The 22,508-nt window shown below is 42.1% G+C and overlaps 2 protein-coding genes across 4 annotated transcripts in view; one reads left to right on the top strand and one right to left on the bottom strand.

Annotated features, from left to right (window-relative positions):
* LOC148524074 (sterol 26-hydroxylase, mitochondrial-like) overlaps nucleotides 1-22,508 on the top strand; it is a 64,693-nt gene that overhangs the window by 18,062 nt on the left and 24,123 nt on the right. Inside the window, exons 3-8 of the mRNA XM_088472359.1 lie at nucleotides 419-618; nucleotides 5,353-5,550; nucleotides 5,908-6,071; nucleotides 6,753-6,919; nucleotides 17,293-17,374; nucleotides 17,557-17,757. Coding sequence (XP_088328485.1) covers nucleotides 419-618; nucleotides 5,353-5,550; nucleotides 5,908-6,071; nucleotides 6,753-6,919; nucleotides 17,293-17,374; nucleotides 17,557-17,757 — 1,012 coding nt within the window. The remainder of the gene's footprint in view (nucleotides 1-418; nucleotides 619-5,352; nucleotides 5,551-5,907; nucleotides 6,072-6,752; nucleotides 6,920-17,292; nucleotides 17,375-17,556; nucleotides 17,758-22,508) is intronic.
* Nucleotides 8,554-22,508, bottom strand: part of BCS1L (BCS1 ubiquinol-cytochrome c reductase complex chaperone) — a 72,133-nt gene continuing 58,178 nt past the window's right edge. The window contains exon 9 of one of the 3 annotated variants that reach the window (XM_088472369.1): nucleotides 8,554-8,592. The gene's annotated coding sequence lies outside the window, so the exon portion shown is untranslated. Of the gene's footprint in view, nucleotides 8,593-12,564; nucleotides 13,423-22,508 lie in introns of those variants that run through there. The other 2 variants (XM_088472368.1, XM_088472367.1) reach the window with 2 other exon arrangements.

Raw genomic sequence — 22,508 nt, forward strand, 5'->3', positions numbered from 1 at the left:
TATTTAGCATATTAATGATGATGGCATGGAAGAAAGTAATATATAGAGTGCCTATATGGAGTGACCTGTATTACAAAGTCACTGTATATAGCGCCTATATGGCTGTGGTATATATAACAGCCCATATCAATAGACCTCTAGCAGATTTCTGTGCTACAAGGTAAGAATAAGTTCTAACATTGATCACCCTGCACCTATAATTCTCACAACAATTCAGAGTGTAAAACTGGGACAAATTAGGCCTTTCATCAGTCTGTACAACATGCCTATATTCCTGCCCATAATCATCTGATGTAAATCTATAGACAGGGTTGTATCATAGAGAGCTACAAGTATGTAAATGTACTCTGTCAGTTGTTCAAAACTATGTACTGTATATTTATATGAATGCTGCACCTGATGTCATTATCACTTATAGAGAGGGTGATCGTTGGCAAAAGCTGCGCTCGTTATACAACCAGAAGATGCTGAAACCCACAGATGCAGTGTGCTATACAGATTCTCTAAACGGGGTCATCCCTGATCTACTGAACAGAATCAAAGAGATGAGAGCAGAGAGTCCATCGGGTCTTGTGGTTCAAAATGTTGGCAGCATGATGCAAAAATTTGCTTTTGAAAGTAAGTTACGAGCCTTTTTATTCATACAGAGACGTTTTAGAAAACGACATTATCGGTTGTATAGGTAATTTTTGTCGGGAAAATAATATCATTGAAGATTATTACTGTCATTACATGAAATATGGTGGATGATGCGCATTCGGTATGAAAGCCCGGCTGCCGAATGGCCGGCAGTTTGATTCCCGGCAGCGTCAGCCCGACAGATGAAGAGATCCCGGCAGCGGCAGCCCGACAGCGCTGGAAATCCCGATCGTCCCTAGATAAGTACAAACTAACCTAACCCAAACCCCCTAACCCTCCTTAGGGGTGCCTAAACCTAGCCCCCCCCTTCCCCGCCGCCTAAACCTAAGTGCCCCAGGGGGTGCCTAACCCTGTCCCCCCCGGGGGTGCCTACCCTAACCCTCCCGGGGGGTTCCTAACCCTAAGTCCCCCCGGGTGCCCTAAACCTAACCCTCCCGATTGAATCCTGGATGATGCTTGTGGCTGGCATCCCCTATTCATCACGTATTTTAGGAAAGTCTACTCAGGAGAATGCAGCCTATCATTTCACTACTGGGATCACTTACATTCCTTTCAGACATAGGGGGGTAATTCAATTAGGCAGCGAAAAGTCGGTATCGGCGATAATTTATCCCCGTATTCAAAAAACGGGGGTAAAAACGGGGATAACTTTTCACCATGTTTAACATGGCGAAAAAAAGTGCAGAATTGGGGTTTAGGGGTGCAGGCTTTAAAAAAATAGCCTGCACCCTTGGGAATGACATTTAAAAATAAACTGTCAAAAAAAGTAAAAAAAAAAAAATAGGGACACCCCAAAAAAATGAATAAAAAATTTGGGATTAAGAAAAAAAAAAGGGAAAACAGTGTTTAAAAATAGCGCAATAGGTTCAGGGGTGTTCTGCAAGTATGGGGCAGGTGTTTTCTAGAATAGGCTATTAGCGGCAGGTGCATTTTTGCTGAATTTTTAAAAAATTACTTGGGACTTAAAAATATGCTAGTACCCATTTTTATGTACCCCAAATTTGATGGGACCACTTAAAAAAACGAAAAAAAAAAACTTAAGTGCTCTTCTGCATCACTTCTTCAGTGTCGGGAAAAAAACACCTGTCGCGGCTATTTAAAAATCCGACTTTCTTCAGGCAAAAACGGGGTATCCATAGTGATCCCCATGTCTGGACATCTTTAGGGGGGTCCTACAATTATTTCCTGAAAATTCCCATTTATTTTCATAGACCCCAATTCGCCAGGTCCCGTTTTCGCTCATTTTAAATTGAATACGGGGATAAAGCGGGCACGCAACCGATAGTTTATCACCAGAAAAGCTCCGATGTGGAGCGAAAAGTCCAGCATGGACTTTTCGCTCCCTAATTGAATACGGGCCATAGCCAAAAACCCGGGAATTTGCCGGAGCACGCAGTGACAACCCGTGTCCTGCTTATGTCTTAAAGCAGGGGTGGGCAATAAGCGGCACTCCAGCTGTTGAACTACAAATTCCATCATGCCTTGCAACCGTTTTAGCATGGCAAAATAGCAGGGAATGCTGGGATGTGTAGTTCTACAACGGTTGGGGAACTGCTTATTGCTCACCCCTATCTTAAAGGATCAGACTTGGGCTGACAGTTCCGGGTCTGCGACCCTGCAATTAATCACTTATGTCTGAATGGTGTGACCCAGGTTTTTAGACCCGGGTTGCGCCAAGAAGGAGCTGATTGGCTGTTCAGGGCTGCCTGGGGCTGTTACAGATGACTTGATCAGTGGCAGAGGATGTCCCGGTTAAATTACTTCACACTACATGCCAGAGCAGACACGGCTTACAGTCAGGTGCATAAATATTGGGACATTGACAGAATTTTCATATTTTGGCCTCTATTCACCACCACAATGGCATTGAAATGAAACAAACAATATGAGCTTTAACTGCAGACTTTCAGATTTAATTTGAGGGTAATTACATCCAAATCAGGTGAACGGTGTAGGAATTACAACGGTTTCTATATGTGCCTCCCACTTTTTAAGGGGCCAAAAGTAATGGGACAAACTAAACAATCCTAAATCTAAACTTTCACTTTTTAATACTTTGTTGCAAATCCTTTGCAGGCAATTACAGCCTGAAGTCTGGAATGCATAGACATCACCAGACGCTGGATTTCATCCCTGGTGATGCTCTGCCAGGCTTCTACTGCAAATGTCTTCAGTTCCTGCTTGTTCGAGCGGGTCTGAATCAGGCCCACAGTTCTTCCGATCAGAGCTCTCTGCCTGAGGAACTGATGCACATGTGCGGCAGCTTCAATCACAGCCGCGGGTGGCCCGCTAACACTGCAGAGACGGAGATCAGGTTGTCTCCGTCTTTGAAAAAAAAATTGGTTTATTTGGGAAGGGGGGGTTTCTGTGTGCTCAAAAACACCCCATTTGTGCGCTACAGGTAAGATATATAGCAAGTAACGGTGCATCTTGGTAATATCATGCTGCACTGCAGGTGGGACAGATATAAAACGTCCAAACTGAAATCTAAATTTCAGTTTAACAATAAAGCTGCCTAGCATTTGTGGGCTACCTGCAAAAAAAAGTATGTGTTTGTACCCCTTGAATTGCAATGTGGTTTGTCCAGGTATACAGAGTTACCTGCTATTTCTTAAGGTGCATACACATGGTCAGATTTAGCAGGACGATATAAACGATAACGATATCGTTTACATATTCGTCCATTTTTTTTTACCCCTTCCAACCCCCAAACGACGGACGATGCGTGGGCACGAATGATCATTAACTATAACGACCATCGCTTGTGCATGCAGTCCAACCTGGTCGATATCGACATGGTTACTATAGGGACCCGCGATTGTTGATCATGGGTCGTTTAGTCGTTTGGGGGTTGGTGCTGTGCTGGATGATCAATATCGATCATACAGGACGATCAGACAGCGATATCGTTATAGTTGTCTGATCTGATCGTGTGTATGCACCATAACTCTATTCCCAACTCTGAATCATGCCCAGAGTCTTCCATTTCAGATGTCCCCTATGTGTTTCATCTAGCATAAAAGTAGACTTCTACAGCAGATAGACCTAACCAGATTCTAAACCTTTTTTACATGGTCTGAATGTATGTGTATTTGTATATTTTGTATTAAATATTGAGATTGTGCAGTGCCCCTTTAAAGATATAGACTTAGGGCCTGATTCAGCAAGGATCGCCATTGCAAAGCTGCACACAGGCAGTTTTGCAAAGGTCGATCCTTGCAATAATGCAAATGCAGCAGGAGGTGTATGACACCCCCTACTGCATTTGCGATTCCAGCACTGCGATGGAGGTCACAGGTTGGGATCACCGTCGCGACCATCAGTGGTTGATGGTGCATGGCGCCGGTGGACAGCATACTCAGGCTGGCCGGCTTGCGAGCCCAGCTGACTGCACACGTCCACGCAGTCCCTAGGCTGGCCACTCCTGGAAAACAAGGCACCCGTCGGCCGACCCCGTCCCTGCACTGCCCCTTGAATGCCTCTGCCTGTTAATCAGGTAGAGGCATTCAAGGACTTGTGTGTGTCTTAGCAGGACCCATTCTTCACACTCGCAGAATGGGTCCTGCGCACGCTGAATCAGGCACTCAGATAAGCATACTGTATGTTTGCTGTATTTGGCCACTTGTTTGCTGTATGTGCATTATCAGAGGCTTTTGTTTTATATTACTTCATTTAGGCAAGAAACAGACTATTTTGTGAATACCATTTTAGATAGGATTATTCAATATATTTATTTATGGTGTACAGACATACTGCATACTTATTACTATGCAAGTGCACTGAATTATTTCATATACTACTTTTATTTCTTATAAATATAAAAATATACATAGAATTATTGTGATTTTAACTAGACCATTATTCCTTATTTTATAATAAGATTATTTGTTTATAAATATATTGTTAATGCTGTAGTGCTTGTATATTTCACTGCTATGCAACAGACATTCTCCATTCAGTCGTTTTGTTACTATCTAAACTTCTAAGTGATGGCCCCACACATTTACCAATGGATCGCGGGACCGGAATGCTGATCCGTGGTCAGAAATGCCGACTGGCGGCCATCGATGTTCCACCTATCCATCGGCGGATCAGTGAAATTCTCCATGTTAAATTTTACAGATGTGCCAATCACGATCATATTTTAATCGTGATCGGCAATTCAGTGAAATTCAACGTGTTGGATTTCACTGATCCTGGAATGCCAGGTTGCAGGGTGGCAACATCGCAGCGATCCATCGGTAGTGTGTGTGCAATTAATAGATTTAGTATGCTGTCCTCTTTCTCCTGATTAGCTTGCCCCAATTTACCTGACCTGTACTAAGCTAATTTCTGCTCCCTTCTTCTCTTTTCCATAAAAAAAATATAATACACACCCATCAGTAATATTCCTTCTGCAGGTTTTGCAAAACTTTTTGAAAATATTAAAATCTATATTGTCCACCTATAATATATGTGTGTCTACTTACACACATGTACATACCTGGATGAACCCACGCAAGCACTGGGAGAACATATAAATTCCATACAGTTAGGACCTTGGTGAGAATCGCACCTAAGATCTGAGTGCTTTGAGGCAGCAATGCTAACCATTACACCAACCAAGATGTCCAAAACGGGAAGCCACAGCAACCTTTAAATAGTACTAGATAAACCCCTTCCATGTCAGTCATTTCTAAATTAATATTGAATGTGGTTTATACCTGTGTTTAGGCATCGGCACTATCCTGTTTGAAACTCGACTGGGATGTCTGGACCCTCAGATTCCAGAGGACACACAGAAATTCATCAAAGCCCTCATCGTAATGATGGAGGCTGAGATTGTGATTGAAAAGCTTCCTAAGTGGTGTACCACTTGGCTGCCCTTCTGGGGACAGTTTGTAAAATCCTGGGATACAATGTTTATCTATGGTGAGTGACACCCAGACTTGTCATCATTTGGCCCCTACGGAACATCCAGACTCTATGATCGTTCTGCAAGTAATTAGAACAGATGTTTATAGGGTTATTCACCAAAGATCTCAGAAGCATTATTCTTATACAGAAGTCATTGCAAAATTATTAAGCACCGAAAATAGTCTTCTTGAAGAAATGTAGACCGCAGCAAAAATTAAATTGTCAAAGCTATATTAAAGCCATTTTAAATGTCTACTAGATAAAACTAAGGTTTATTCTGTCAGTGGTACCTTCGTACCACTAAAATGTAATTACCTTTTTAATATATAATTTCTACATTTGTGGAATAACCACAGTTTCTTGGATTTGTAGGGAAAAAGTTAATTGATCTGAAACTGGAGGACATTGAAGGACGTTTGCAGAGAGGAGATGATCAAGGTGGTGCCTATCTCACACACCTGCTCACCAGTGGGAAGCTGGACTTGAAGGATGTGTATGGGGTCATGCCGGAGCTCCTCCAAGCAGGGGTGGACACGGTATATGTTTTGCATTAATTTGTGTTCTTTACCCAGACCCTATTTAAAGGAAAACTCCACTCCTGTATCTTTTAAGGCCCCAGGTGTGCATATGGCTCCATTTGTCCCAAGCCTAAGATCACAGTTTCTATGACTCCAGATAGCACAGTAGGAGCAGTTATTTGTGACACATCCTAATCTTGATGTCTGCATAAAGTGTTTGGCTCAGAAATCAAAATCCATGCACTGAAGCAAGGCATTATGGGACAGGTAGTTTATTCATATGAATACAAAATAAAAACATCCCGAAATGATGGTAGCAAAATATTTTTATTAGGTTGTCACTCAGCTGTAACTTTCTGATGTTGACATCTTCTGTACTCGTGAAATATGACAAAAATGTCTATCTAATACATCAATTGGAAGTTTTTATGTAACATTTTTGTTAGTAATTGTTTATCAGTTTTTGGATTGTTTTATTGTTTTTGCTATTTTTAAAAAAATCTATTTAGATTTATTATTTTAAAATATAAGCGTGTCCTAGCTACATCCTAGTAAGGACATATAAAATCCAGGTAAAACACTCAGATGAATCTAGATGGACTGAGTGGGGTGAGCAGACAAACATGGTGGGTTATCTTAAATTAGAAACTATGGATCTGGGCATAATGATGGAAATGGTTTTCTTTTCATCCTTACTAGACATCGACTACATTAACATGGGCTCTATACCTGCTGGCGAAACACCCTGAGATTCAGCTCTCCCTGTACGAAGAGGTGGTGACAGTTATTCCTGGCAATAAAGTACCCACTGCTGAGGATATTTCTAAGATGCCGCTGCTTAAGGCAGTGATAAAGGAAACCATGCGGTAAACGAGTGCTTTGAACTAAAACTTATTTCACATGATGAAAATGTAGTAAAAAAAAAAAATGAAGTGATATAAACACACAGAGCTACTAGAAAGATTTGTTATGCAAATAGACTTACAATATCCGATCCAAAAAGGGTAGAAATAATATTTTAAATTACTAGTTTTGCCTTTCACATTTATTTATTTTTATTTTGAAGCAGTGGAAGATGGCTTAATAGATGTCTGTATGTAGTCTTTGGCCCAACAGACAAATAATAAAGCATAATGGGAGAGACAGTTTTTTAAGTGATTATAGCAGAGGTTCCCAAACAAGGTCCTCAAGGCACCCTAACAGTCCAGGTTTTAAGGATCTCCATGCTTGACCACAGGTGACGTAAATAGTACCTCAGTCAATTTGATTTAACCACCTGTGCTCAACCATGAATATCTCTAAAACCTGAACTGTTTGGGAATCTCTGGATTATAGTGATGAAACATGAATTTGCTTTAACTTAACTGTTTAAGAAACCATTAAATATTTTAGATGTATACATAAAACAGAATTCGCGTAAGTATACTGTTGTATAGAAAAGAGGATTTTCTTTTTACTTTCCATTAAATCAATTTCTTAGAATCAATCTGGAGGGTGCAGAAGTAAAATGTTAAACTTTTTCCTAAAGCGCTGATACTTGTCCCCTCGCCAATATCTCTTCAGATTCTAAAGCTGGGTACACACTAGGACGACTGCTGGGCCGTCCAGCCAATCTGCCGTCCTATCTGACGATCTGTAAGTGCATACATGTGCCTTCCCAGTTGTGATGTCAGCCACCTGCGGCCTCTGCAGCAATTGTATGGACGGTCGGTGACCGCCCATACACACAGCACAATAAGCCGATATATCTGCAGATATATATAAATGATATCTGCAGATATACGAGGTATGTCTATAAAATAATGAGACTGTGATTCCACCTAGTAAACAAAGTAGTCAGAACCGGTTCTAACTGCAGACGTAGTAACCTTGAACTTGTCTGAACCTGCATGACAAGCAGCAACACTCTGACGTTCAGTTGATTGTGAGCTGCCATATAATTTGGTTGTGTTTTCTGTAGAGTGCCAAAAAAATGCTACGTTTAAAAGTTGAACAACGTTTTAATTTGACATTTTTTGTAAAATTGCTCAAAACACCAACAGAATGTTTTCAAATACTTACTACGGCCTATGGGAATGACTGCCTGTCTCGTGCACGTGTTTGTGTGGCACAAAAGATTCAGCGAGGGACGTGAGAATGTCAAAGATGATGAACGCCCTGGACGACCTTGCACTTCAAAAACCGAAAAAAATGTAGAAAAAAAAAATCAGTCAGATTGTTCGAAAAGACCGTCAACTCAGTATTCGAATGATAGCTGAATCTGTGAACATTGACAGGGGCACCGCATGGAAAATTTTGCGTGAGGATCTTAACATGACGAAAGTTTGTGCAAAGATGGTCCCAAGGGTTCGCACACCAGAGCAAAAAGAACGTTGCAAGGAATTGTGTGTTGACATTCTGCAATGAAACAGTTTTTGACCGACAACACATTACTACACTTGTACATCCTCCATATTCGCCCGATTTAGCACCTTGCGACTTTTATCTTTTCCCAAAAGTTAAATCCGTGCTTAAGGGCCACATTTTGAATCCGTTGATGCTGTAAAGAAGAAAACAGCAGATATGTTGAAACAACTAACAGAAATTGATTTGCTCCATGCCTTCCACCAGTGGAAAACAAGAGTACAGCGAAGTATTAGTGCAAATGGGGAGTATATTGAAGGGGACAAACATTAAATTTGTAATACCAATAAATAAAGATGAGTTAATTAATCAGTCTCGTTATTTAATAGACATACCTCGTATATTAGCCATCGGTTGTGCTGCACAACCGACACGATATGTCTGTGAACAACGTTGTTCAGATATATCATCTGTACACACTGGCCGATGCACACATGATATATTAGCCGTTCAATTGAATGACCAATCTATCATGTGGGCATCGGCCAGATATATCTACCAGTGTTTACCCAGCATAACGGGAGATTTGTTAAAGCTTGGAGAGATGTAAAGTACTAACCAATCAGCTGCTAACTGTCATGTTACAGGCTGTGTTTGAAAAATGACAGTAGCTGTTTGGTTGGTAGTTTATCTATCTCCAAGCTTTGACAAATCTCCCCCTTAGTTGCAAATGACACCAAAGGGTAAGGGTAAGTAGAGAAAAGTATAAGTCTTATCCAAAGACAACAACTTCGACCTACTGGCATGCTTAGCATGTCAGAGTACCATGAGTATCATGTGAGGGAATATTGGAAGCTGGGTAAAGAGAGAGGCCTATCATGAATCCCATGGAACTGCCATCCCATTGACAAGGGATGCCAGTGTAGAGAAGAATTTAGACACCTTGCTGTTGTGAGAGGAGGTCATCAGATACATCTCCCGTCTGACCCCCAACATTATACGAGCAGGCTAATTTGGACGAAAAACGTCACAATGTGGTAACATTGGATCACCAGAAGACATACTAGGTGGTTGAGGTCCCAGTCTGACCTCCTGTTGCTGTACACTGGACAGTATTTGACTTGGGGAGCCTGTTCTGGGCCTACCGCTGGATGGATTTGGATAAAAACTTCAAGGGGTGGCAATTGGTCTGGGATGCCTAATAGAATGGTTTGGGACCTGGATTATCCTCACGGTGAAGTGTGCCAGGCAGAACTTTGACCCAGGGAGCCTGTTCTGTGCCTTTTACTGATTGGATTTGGATGACCTCTCATAATAAAATGTAATAACTTGAGTGTTTAGAATGACCCTGAGTTCCAGCACCTGAATGGGGAGCTATGCCTCTTCCCTGGACCAAAGGCTTTGAAGGGTCATGAACCCCTTCGCTAACTACTTGTTTATTGATTCTAAGGAGAAAACAGTGTTCCCCATTAGCCTCATGCAGAGAAGAATAGTGGAGACCCAGTACTCTGTTTTGCAACCTCTGTAGGGTTTAGTTCTTGCAGCTAGGTGTGGAAGATTAAACCCAGGAACAGCATCTGCCAACTGGAACCAGCTTAAAATTGTGACTATTAAAGCTGGGTACACACTGGAGGATATATTGTTTGTTCTATCAAACGGATGATATACCATTTGTGGATTGGCGAGTGTGTACAGACTATATGTCTGAACGACGTTGTTCAGACATATCGCATCGGCCCTGCAGCACAGCTGATGCCCAATATATCTGCAGATATATCTGTGCATCTTTCTGTGTGTATGTCAGGTTAGCCAACTATCGTACTCCCTGTCATGCTCCAGAGTTTTGATATAAAAACAGTTTTTATACATGTGTGCCTCTCCAGCCATTGACCGCCACAGCTTGTCACTGTGACCCATGAACTGCCCGTACACTTGCTGCAGAGATTGCCAGCGACTGAAATCTCAACTGGATGGACATTCAAATGCCTGCCAACTTGTGATGTCAGAGCAGACACATCGATCAGTGATAAGTGTGTATAGCTTACCTAATCGGCTGCTCTGTCGACACAACGATGGGTCGGCAGATAATCTGCCACATGTGTACTCCACATTAGTGTCCAACCTTCAAGAACCCTTGCAGTCCAGAGAAGATTCAATTGCAATATATTGCAGAACTTTTTGAGAAGACGTTTGTATAGATCAGACGTAAAGGTGATTATCCTGTGATGTGAGCTAGCCCCAAACTGTAAATCCAGGACTGCGAACCTGAGTAAGCAATGGTACCATTTCCAGATTAGAATACAGTATGTATATAAACCTGGAAATCTTTGGAAGCTAAGGGGTGTATTTACTAAAGTGCGGGTTTTTGGAAGTGGAGATGTTGGCCATAGATACCAATCACATTCTGCTTAACATTTATCTAGAATCTGATTGGTTGCTGGGCAATATCTCCACTTTTAAAAACCCACACACTACTAAATATACCCTTGTTTTTGTTTGACTCGATGCCACTGATCACCAATAACAAAGACTCCATTTTGAACCTGGCCAGAACATGGTTTTTGTTAAATGGATTCAGGTTCAAGATGAGCTGAAACATCTTGGCTGGCTTCTGGAGTAGAAACCCTAAGATATGGCAGGCCTAAATATTTTCTGTCCAACCATGTAACTAGTTGATTGGTTGGAATGAAAATCTGGTAAGGTATGAAAAGCAAATGACAATCAGCAATTTGCTCCCAAATGCCAGAAAATGGCCAAAAACTGTTGTTTGAACAAATTGTTTAGAACAAACATTTAACAAACTTGTCTGATGACCATTTTCATCTGTTTTCTGGCATTGAGGAGCAAATTGCTGATCATCAGTTACTCCCATACCTTACCAGATTTTCATTCCAATCAACTAGTTGGATAGAAAATCTTTACGTGTGTACCCAGCTTTAGAGCCAGTCACTTATCATTCCTTCCAAGGCCTTAAATCTTTTGGGTGGAGGCCCTAGGAGATTGAGATTAACCTCTTCATGACTCCTGATGATCACCGGTCTGAAGAGGAGGCTCTCTGTCTGTCCTGGAATAACAAGAGGTGGTCTCCCACCACAGTCGGGGCTGGGTCAGTGAAAAACTCTGTAAGGCACTTTGCTGTAGGTTTAGGTATCCAGGCTGGTCTGCTGCTACTTAATTCATAATGGATAGAATATAGCTAGTTGCTTGGACTCCTGTTACCCTTTCAACAAGCTCTGCTAACAAAGGAAGTGCAAAAATAATGGAACCTCGGACCTTTTAGGCAGGGTACACACCTGAACGACTTGTAATCGTACCAATTTCATATCCAATTTCCCTTGAAGGCAGAACTTCCTAAATTGAGCGTACACATTGTCCAATTTTGCATAAGAGATCTGACGATTTGTTGAATCGTCAAATCGAGTGTGATTTATCGTTCCTACCATACACACTAGAACAACCGTCCATAGGATCCCCTGGAAATTAGACTAATGGGCTGTACAGTGTACAGTGGGCTGTGCTGTAAAAAAGGAAATAGGAAAAACACCATTTTAGCTGTGCAGCATTGCTCTGTATTTCCTGAGGTTAGTTTATCCTGCTGAAAGCTCTTCATAGCTTACTGCTCTAATTTGTTCTACAAAGTGGTTATTTGGTTCAGAAAGTATGGATAGTTATCGCTATCAAGCTGTGGCTGCCTATGCTGTTATTGTGGCATCACTCCCTGATATCCAGAAGGCTCGCAAGGAGAGTGGAGATGGCCTGCTGGACCAAAGAGTGGCTGCTGCAGAGAGACTCCATGTCTCATATGCCTTTGCTCTCTGAGATTCGGGAGAACAATCCCGATGACTTCAGGAATTTTATGAGGATGGATAATGACACCTTTGACGAGCTGCTTGCTATGGTGACTCCATATATTGAGAAGCAAGACACCAAGTTCTGCAAGGAAGGCCATCACTGCTGAGGAGAGACTGGTGGTAACCCTACATTTCCTGGCTACAGGCAGGTCCCTGGCGGATCTAAAGTTTGGATCTCTAATATCTCCGCAAGCTTTAGGGATTATCATCCCAGAGACGTGTAAAGCCATCATATATGTGTTGAAACAGCAATACCTCAAGGTAAGTAAAAATAAGAACCATTTTATTTTGTTTTTCATACATTTCAAACTATGCAATCAGTGTAACAATGCAGCATATATTAACTTTTGATTTCCAGTGCTCCACATTTTGTTTTTTCGTCAAATTCAAATAAAGGACATTATGTCCCACATAGTATAAACATACATATATTTCCAAATACATGCGTTAACAATACGCAAAGTCCTTACAAATTAAAGCAATATAAATAACTTGACTGCCTCAGCACAACAATTGGGAAGGCAAAAATTAACTGAACCAGCATTTGCCCCTACATTGTATAAACAGAACAGTTTATCTGGGAAAAACAGCACGGGGCTATAAAGATGAAAAAAAATCACATATGCTGCAAATTGGACTGACCATGATTGTCATACTGTGACCCATATAGCATACCACTATAAACAGCGGAATGTAATGGAGTAGAGGCCCTATGTGTATTGCTGCTCTCTCCACCATAATTGTGGTATGGCTGGAAGATGTGTTTGGGGGGATGTGATTGTGGCTGAGGCAACAGTGGCATAAATGTATGCTCAGGCCTTGCTTGTAGGTTTGAATTTTACATTAATTGACCGGCTAACCCGATCCTAAAAACATCAAAAATAATGCGCACTGCGTGGGAACGCTGATCATCTGTCATGCGACGTATTTTAAAGGCCATTGATGTTTCAAAAGCATCCCACTCATCAGGAGGCTTTTGAAGAACATTTTGTGCTGCTGTCAGCACTTCACGTGTTAGCTGCACGTTGTCGTTTTGCTGTGAATATTCAGCCTGAGCAACCTTCTTTCGTCGCCGTGGTGGTATAGGCTGTGTCACTTTCTACTTTGACGCTTGATACCCCACTTTCTTGTGACAACTCCAAGGCATCCTCAGGTGCTGTCGACAAAGCAGATGGCTGGAAAGGTAAATAAAATAATCCATGATTATTTGTTTACATATATATGGCATGAAATTGACTTGTAATTAATAAAAAAACATTATCTATATTTTTCAATTACAGTTACCCACAACTATGGAGGAGTGGAAAGCTATTGGGGAAGAATTTGATGCACGCTGGATTTTCCCCAATTGTGGAGGAGCCATTGATGGCAAGCACATCAGAATAATACCACCTCCCAACAGCGGTTCTTAATTTTAGAACTATAAAGGCTTCTTAAGCATTGTACTGATGGCTGTTGTCAATGCTAATTATCAGTTTATTTATGTCGACATTGGATGGCCGATGTTCTGACGGTGGCTCCTTTCAGCAGACATCATTTTATGAAAAACTGATGTCAAACACTTTAAACATACCCTCGTGTGAACAAAATAAGCATGGATTACCATTTGTGTTTGTGGCTGATGAGGCATTCAGTCTTCACGAGAATGTTATGAAACCATACCCCCAAAGGACACTTTCCAGAGAGAGGCAAATTTATAATTATAGACTATCAAGAGCTCGCCGCATTGTTGAGAGTGCATTTGGAATTCTAAGCAATAAATTCCGCATTTTCCATGTCCAATTCATTTGAGGGTCAACAAGATCGACTGGGTTGTCATGGCATGCTGTGTGTTGCATAACCTACTATGCGCTAAAAGCCAACAGGAAAGGCCCAATAGAACATTTACGCCTGATCAAATGGATCAACCAGAAGTGGAGGACAGGTGGACTGGGTCTTTCAAGTCTGCAAACACTCAGTGTTCGTGCAAAGCAGACACGGGAGGACTACATGACATACTTCAATGGTGTGGGGGCTGTGCCCTGGCAAGAGGAGTTTATTAATGAAATATAAATGTACAACTTTTTTTAGCAAATAAAATTGTTATTTTCCCGTTGCACAGTTTTTTTTTTACTTACCATCTCCATGCCGCTATTTTCTAAATCCTCTTCCTCGTCCCTTTCTATCAGGTCAATTGAGTTGAGTGATGTTCTTTGTTCCCCTTGATCCAGGGTAAATTTAATCAAATTAAAGTACCATAATGTAGGTATATAGATGTCATCAGTGCCAGCCCCAGATCTTTTTGAAGATAAACTTTTGTGTTCTTTTAAGAAAACGGTTTTAAAATTTAGAATTTTCTGTTTAACCCATTTGGGATCTGCTTCACTATGGTATGGCTGAGAAATGGATATCAATCTCTGAATAGCACTGGCTCGCTTCTCTTTATTACAGTAATCTTTGGACCGTATTTTCCAAAGGCATTCATTGTCACTATACCCTTGTATAAATTCTTTAACAAAATAAGTATCTTTCTCCAAAAGGTATTTGGACCTTGAAAAAAGGGGGGGAAAAAAAAGAAAAACTACACACACCCAGGCACACACACATGCATGTATCACTCACACACACACACACACACACACACACATATGCAGGCACACACACAAGCAGGCAGATGCATGTATCACTCACACACACACACTCATGCAGACAACCACAAACATACATGCACACATACAGACCCACGCATGCACACACATACATGCATCAATCACACACACCAGTTGTATAAGCAAGAGCTGCAGCGGCTGCACAATAACTGAAATCGCGTCTTCAGGCCTCCAGGGAGCGGACACCATGCTGGGGAGGCAGAGAATTGTGGGAGGAAATGGGAGTGGCTATATGAAGACGTCAAGATTGGCCAAATTGGAAAACAAATCATATGGTCGTCCGGTTGCCCGTACACACTGTGCGATTGGCACCTTATCATATGCGTTATCTTATGATTGTCTGTGCAGCACAGACAGTCATAAGACGGACGACGCATACAACCAGCGGGACCGCGCAATTGTGCGTGCACACCATGCGATTTACATGATTCATCGTTCCAATAAGCTAAATTGTGCCAATACTTTCCTGGTGTGTATGCACCCTTAGATTTAAAACCATTACTCGGAACAAATGGACTCTCTCTGCCAATGTCTTAAGAAAATATTCAGTTATGGTTAGTCCCAAATTAGACTGTTTTGCATCAAGAAGGCAGTGTCTCAAAAAAAAACTGTCTCCACAGCAGCTGTTCCAGCTCTTCGACTGATCTTGGATTTAATTAATCCTGCATCTCCAAGGTAATTTGACCAGTTTCGCCAAGGTCAAAAGCTCAGATTCAGGGTAGTTTGATCAGAACTACTTCTGCAAGAATTATTCTCTTTTCTCATGTTTTTCAGAACCATGCTGATGCTAGGTTAGGCCTAAATGATGCCCCTACAGCTGCATTATTGGACTACAAAATGTTTTCAGTAGCTCCTAGCAAGGAAGAGTGGTAGACTGAAGCTGGCCATACACCAGACCAACTTTTCTCCAACCGTCCAACTAGTTGGTTTGTTGGAATGAAAATCTGGTAATATCTGGGAGCAAATAACAATCAGCAATTTGCTCCCAAACAGCAGAAAACACAAAAAAGGTAGGTCAGGTTGGTTAAATCTGTTTGATTTAAAAAAAACTTGTCTGAACACCAGCTTTCGTCCGTTTTTTTTGGAAGCAAATGGCTGATTGTCATTTGCTCCCATGCATTACTGGATTTTCATTCCAACCAATCAACTAGTTGGATGGTTGGAGGAAAGTTGGTCTGGTGTATGACCAGCTTTAGCGTCTCACCACTGGGATATCAACTTTTGGCAGATATTCTCCACTATCGGTAAAGGATAAACCTCAAGAAACTGACTCAGTAATACAACTTCTTATACGTTCTTGACCATTGCTCCCTATGGTTATAATAGGGCTGAGGAATGTGAGTAATCTTTCTCTATATCAAGATATTCTCAGTTGAAGTAGGAGGTTCCTCTCCTTAACCATGTTCTAAGCCGAATGAACTGTGATCACCAGCCCATCTATGCCCTGACCTCCAAAGGCTTCCCTTTCTTGAAAGAAGGTTGCATATCTCCGTCTGAGTTACCCTTAATGTTTTCCTCTTCTGTGAAGAAAACTTAGAATCCTAATTTTCCGTAAAGTTGACCTGAGCCACCTGCTGTCGCATCTGAAAATTTGAGACACCTGGCATATCAGTCTTTCCAAATGTACATCTTTCCAGTGCTTTTGGAAAGGGGTCCCATGCATTGTAGTCCCTTCTTCAGAAATTACTAATGTCACAGGAGAAAGCCGCCACAATGACCCTTCTCCCATCTACTGCAGGGGAGTCTGACAGAAGCCCAATTATGCAGGGGCAATGTTTGGCTAAATCCTAAATTAATAATATAAATAAAGGCACTAACAGAGCAGCTGAAGGTGAAGCCTCGAAGATGAAGTTTAACATTTTAAGTGCCCAGCTCTTGTACCTTCAGCTCATCCCCCTGGTAGCAGTATCCCGCCAGAAAGGATGATGGAGGAAAAATTTTTTATTAACCATTTTATAAACTGGTCCAGATCATCTGAATTTGTACTGACTCTTTATGTATGATAAAAATACAAAATAAAATGAAGCATCATAAGACTGAGGTTCTCAAGATGCCCTATTTAGACCATAATTAAGGTGCGATGCAGGTATTGGCTAGTAGTGTATAGGAAAGTGGTGGCTGCCATTTTGTGGGCTAAACCACTATGGATCTAATCAATTTGTAAGGAAACCATGATATCACTGTAGTAATGCTTGACTAATAATTGAGGTTTGTCTTATAAACATGAGGTACTGGTTCAGAGTGAATTGATAGGCTACATTCTAATGAATAGCCTCCAAAATGGGTGTGTAGATGACAAGTTCACTTCAATGCAGAACATAAAATGTAAGTATTGATTAATAGTATTCGGGCATCTGACCTAACATCACTCTATTCCTACATTTTGTTTTAATCCAGTTTGTACCCAGTGGTTCCAATAAATGGCAGAACAGTAGCGGACAGGGAAGTGGTTCTGAGGGACTATACTTTCCCCAAAAATGTAAGTCTTTATGTTTACTCTGCACACAATGTTGGGTGTGGGAAAGATGACAGTAATGTTGACCTTTTCAGAGAAATGTATGTTAGCTGGTGAGTAAATGCCCTTCATAGCTGACAAGAGGTATTGTACCATCCTTTAAAAACAAAACTAAGGCTGTTTCTAAATCTACATCTTCATTTTAGACACTATTCGTCTTATGTCACTATGTGATCTGCCGAGATGAGGCTAACTTCCCTGAGCCGGACAGGTTTATTCCCCAGAGGTGGCTACGGAGTTTGAGGATAAAACATCACCCCTTCAGCTTTATACCCTTTGGGTTTGGGGTCAGGGGATGTTTGGGGCGTCGGGTGGCTGAGCTGGAGATGCATTTATCGCTGTCACAGGTGAATTTATATTATATAATATATATTGGTAATATGCACTGCAATGTCAGAATGCAGTAAATATTGTCTTTATTTAGCAAACTGCATGGAGATATATACCCCGCCTCTAGCCATAGGACTTCAGTTTAGTTAGCAAGCCTAAATGCAGGAGTAGGAAAGAGAAGGAAGAACACTCTTACAAAAGATGAGGGAATCTGTGACCGAAAGAAAAACACCCAATGAAGCCAGGTGCGTCAGGGTGGGTGCCCTGTGGACCTCGAAGAAAAGGAGTTATCTAGGCAAGTCTATAATAACTCTACATCTCTTCTTTGCGGTCCATAGGGATCCACAGGGATACCATGTGGACGTCCTAAAGCAGTTCCCCTAGGGTGGGGGACGCTCCTGACAGAAAAGAGAACTCGTTGCCCAAAGGAAGCATCCTGAGATGCAAAAGTATCAAAGGCATAGAACCTAACAAAAGTGTAGACAATAGACCACATGGCAGCCTTGTATAGTTGTTCAGCAGAGGTACCACGACTGCATGCCCATGATGGCCCTACAGACCGAGTAAAATGCGCTGTCACCGTACTTGGGACAGGAAGATCAGCCTGTGTATACACCTGGGAGATAGTCATGCATAGCCATCTCGCTAGCTGGCCATCTTAGTTTGTGAAAACCATATGATACAAAAAGATTATCTGATATTCTAACAGAATTTGTACACTCCACATAAATATTGAGAGCGTGAACTACATACAGTGAGGGTTCACCTACAAAAAGGCCTGGAGCCTGAAAAGCTGGAACAACAATTTATTCATTCACATGAAAATGGGACACTACCTTAGGAAAGTAACCCTTCCTTGTACCAAGAACAGCTTCATCCTGGTGAAAAATCAAAAATGGGGAGTGACAAGAGAGTGCTGCCAAATCAGAGACTCTGCAAGCAAATGAGCTACAAAGAAGAAAAATTGTCTTTGCTGTCAATCACTTCAAATCTACAGAGTTGAGAAGTTCAAATGGGGGAGCTTGTAACCCTTTAAGAACCAAAGACAAATCCCATGGTGCTACCGGTGGAACAAAAGGAGGCTGAACCTACAGAACTCCTTGGAAAATTTTTTTACATCTGGTAATGAAGCAGCCTTCTTCTGGAACCAGACTGATAGTGCACTCTTAAAGTAGCCAGGCAGAGACCAATGTCTAATCATGCCTGCAGAAAAGCCAGAATCCTGGAAACTCTGAATAGCTTAGGATCATATTCCTTATGGAAACACCATGACCAACGGAATGCCAAACTCTGTAATAGATGCGGGCAGAAGCAGGCTTCCTTACCCTAAGCATTGTCTGAATAACCGTACTGGAAAATCCCTTTGTTTTTAGGATGGAAGTGTCAAGAGCCATGCCATTAAAGCTAGATGGGGCAAGTCCGGATGTCTGCAGGGACCCTGCATTAGCAGATCCTGTGACAGAGTAAGAGGATATGGACTGTCTACTGACCGATTCTGTAGTCGGTCAACGTCTGGGCCATGCTGGAGCCACCAGTATTACTGTTCCACCTTCCTGCTTGAATTCCTGAGAACTCTTGGAAGCAGGGAAATAGGAGAAAAGAGATATGCCAACCTGGCCATCTTACTGCCAGTGCATCCACGAAGGCTGCTGATGGGTTTCTGGCACAAAAACAGACAAATCTCAGGTGCACAACTCCAAATTATTAATAATATATAAATGCAATAAAATTTTGCAACCAATAGAGGTTTTTAGCATAATCTTGGCCAAGGTTATGGGCCTACCCACCATATCCAGGTAACCTCTGTAGGGTAGGTTCCTAACATACTATGATTGAAATCCAGAGAGCAGGACACCCCCAAACTAGCCCAGCTAAGCCTCCCCAGGGCAGGAAAAGTGCAGTGTGAAAGAGATAGTTAGGAGCAGCTACTGCTGCATATAAAGAATGAAAATAAAAAGTGGGTTTCTGGACCAGGACCCATACCTGGGGACTTTTTATGGTTGTGGCATGATGCCATGAGATCTCTCTCTGGTAGACCCCATTTGTATACCAGGAGCTGAAACACTCCCGGATGGAGAGACCACTCTCCGGCGTGTATGTTCTTGTTGACTTATGAAGTCTGTTTCCCAATTGAGTAATCTCGGAATTAATATTGCAGAGATGGCTGGAAGATGATGTTCTGCCCAAATTAGAACCTTTGTCACTTCTTTCATGGTCGCATGACTTCTTGTGCCTCCTTGATGATTGAGGTAACTGTTGTCGGACTGGATCTGGACATTCCTGCCCTGAAGCAGGTCCTGTGACCTGACAAGTGCTCTGTATACTGCTCACAGTTCCAGAATGTTTATTGGCAGACGACTTTCTTGATCTGTCCATCTCCCGTGAAAGGTGTGACAACCTGTCACTGCCCCCCATCCACGAAGACTGATATCCGTATTGAGGAGCACCCAATTTATAATTCAGAATGGGCGCCCTTTGTTTAGATGCTCCTTTTTTAGCCACCACAAGAGGGAGTGATGAACCTTTGAGGTGAGAAAGATCATCTGGGGCCGTATTGAATGATACTGTCCGTTCCACCTGGAGAGAATCAACCTTTGCAGAGGCCTGGAATGGAACTGAGCATAGCTTACCATGTCTTAGGTCGATACCATTGATTCCAGCATCTGCATTGCTGATGGAATAGATACTCTTTGCCTGCGTATCAGCTTTTGTATCTGCATTGATAATGCCACAATCTTGTCCTCTGGCAGAAACACCCTTTGTGCCTGAGAATTTAGCAATGCTCCCAGATGAATCATCTGTGTTGGAAAGTGATGATTTCTTCCAATTGATGATCCAGCCGTGCCTTTGTAGTCAGGCTATGGTAGGCTGAAGATGTTGTTGCAACACCCCCGGAGTCTGTGCCAATATCAGAAGGTCATCCAGATATGGCAGTATTCACACTCCTTGACACTTGAGAGAGGCCATCATGACCGCCATTATTTTGGTAAATACCCGGGAGCCGTAGAAAGGCCAAAGGGTAGAGCCTGAAATTGGAATGTTGTTGAAGGACAGCATACCTTTAAAAATTGCTGGTGGGATGGGATAATTGGAACATGCAGATATGCATCCTGAATATCCAGGGAAACCTTGTAATCTCCCGGATCCATAGCCAAAATAATTGACCAGAGAGTTTCCATGCGGAATTTGGCAACATGAATAAACCTGTTGAGGGTTTTTAGATTCAATATAGGGCGATATGCCCCATTTGGTTTCTGGACCATAAATAGATTTGAATAATAACCCCTTCCCTTTTGAGAAATAGGGACTGGCATTATCACCCCTGCCTGCAGCAGGGAGTGAATTGCTTCCTGAAAAGCCAAGGCCCTGCTCACATCTGATGGAGGCTTTGTGGCAAAAAAACATCTGGAGTGGGTGTCTCCTAAAAGTGAGGGCATACTCCTGAAAGACCACTTCTCGGACCCAGGCATTTGTAGTTGTTTGATGCCAACAATCCGCAAACTGAAGAAGTCTGACCACCACCCAGGCATTCCCCCAGAAGGAGGCCCGCTCCATCAGGCCGAGGGCTTATTGTCTGGCTAGAAGCTGAACATCTTATCTGGCCAGACCCCTTAGTTTGTCGTTTTGACTTGCAAAAACTATTAGGCTTGGAAGAAGTCTGTCTTTTGGCTTTCCACTAAGGACGAAAAGACTGAAAAGAGACTTGCTTAGTTCTACTATATGACGTAGATGGCAGACCTGCTGACTTTGACGCCGCCAGAGTAGAGATTATGCTATCCAGCTCTGCTTCAAAGAGTACCTTTCCATGAAAAGGTGAGAATTCCAGCGCCCTCTTTGATGCTGTATCAACTTTCCAAGACCTTAACCAAAGGGCTCTACGTGCCACTATGGATGCTGCTGATGCCGTAGAAGCCAAGATTCCAGCATCCACTGCAGCTCCTCCCAGATAGGAAGCTGCTTCCTGTATATGTGAGATATTCATCATCTGTTCTCTGTCTGGTAGCATTTGTAGTGAATTTTCCAATGCCCCAATCCATCCTTGAACTGCTTTAGCTACCCAGGCTCCAGTCGGACGGGTAACCGTTCCACATGAGGAAAAAAAATCGCTTTAAGACCAGATTCAATCTTTTTATCTGCAGAATCCTTCAGAAAATAAGCTGATGGAATAGGCAATGTAGCTTTTTTGATTAGATGCATTACATGAGCATCCACAGTAGAAGGTATCTCCCACTTAGTGCATACCGAAGGTGGGAAGGGGTACAAAGATTTTATTCTCTTATCAACATAAAATCGCTTATCAGGGTTTTCCTATGCCTCCTCAATAAGCTCAGTGAGCTGTTCAGACTCAGGAAATACCGTTTTGACCACTTTTCATGGTGATTAAACATAAGAGACTTCTTACTATGAGTGGGTTCATCATCCTGAATATCTAGGACTGATCTAACCGCCCTCACCAAAGAAATAACATCCACAGTAGATGGATTATCCTCTTTTCCAGAAGTAGATCCTGGAGAGGAATCCTGTGCATCATCAGACTCCTCCTCTGATGATGCATCTGAATCCATATGTTGAACAGACTGAGATAAAGACAACTTACATTTAGGTGCTTTAGTCACTACCGGTCTGTTATCAACATTAGCTGGTGCCATACTCTGACTAAAATGGCTATGAACATTCTTAATAGAGGAATGCCTATGAGGTGAAAACATATGTGGACACCCCATCGTGGAGTAGCCAAACGATCTACCACCTGCATCATAGCCTGGGA

Source organism: Taudactylus pleione, unplaced genomic scaffold (assembly GCF_031769625.1).
Source record: "Taudactylus pleione unplaced genomic scaffold, aTauple2 ptg000122l, whole genome shotgun sequence".
Taxonomy (NCBI): Eukaryota; Metazoa; Chordata; class Amphibia; order Anura; family Myobatrachidae; genus Taudactylus; species Taudactylus pleione.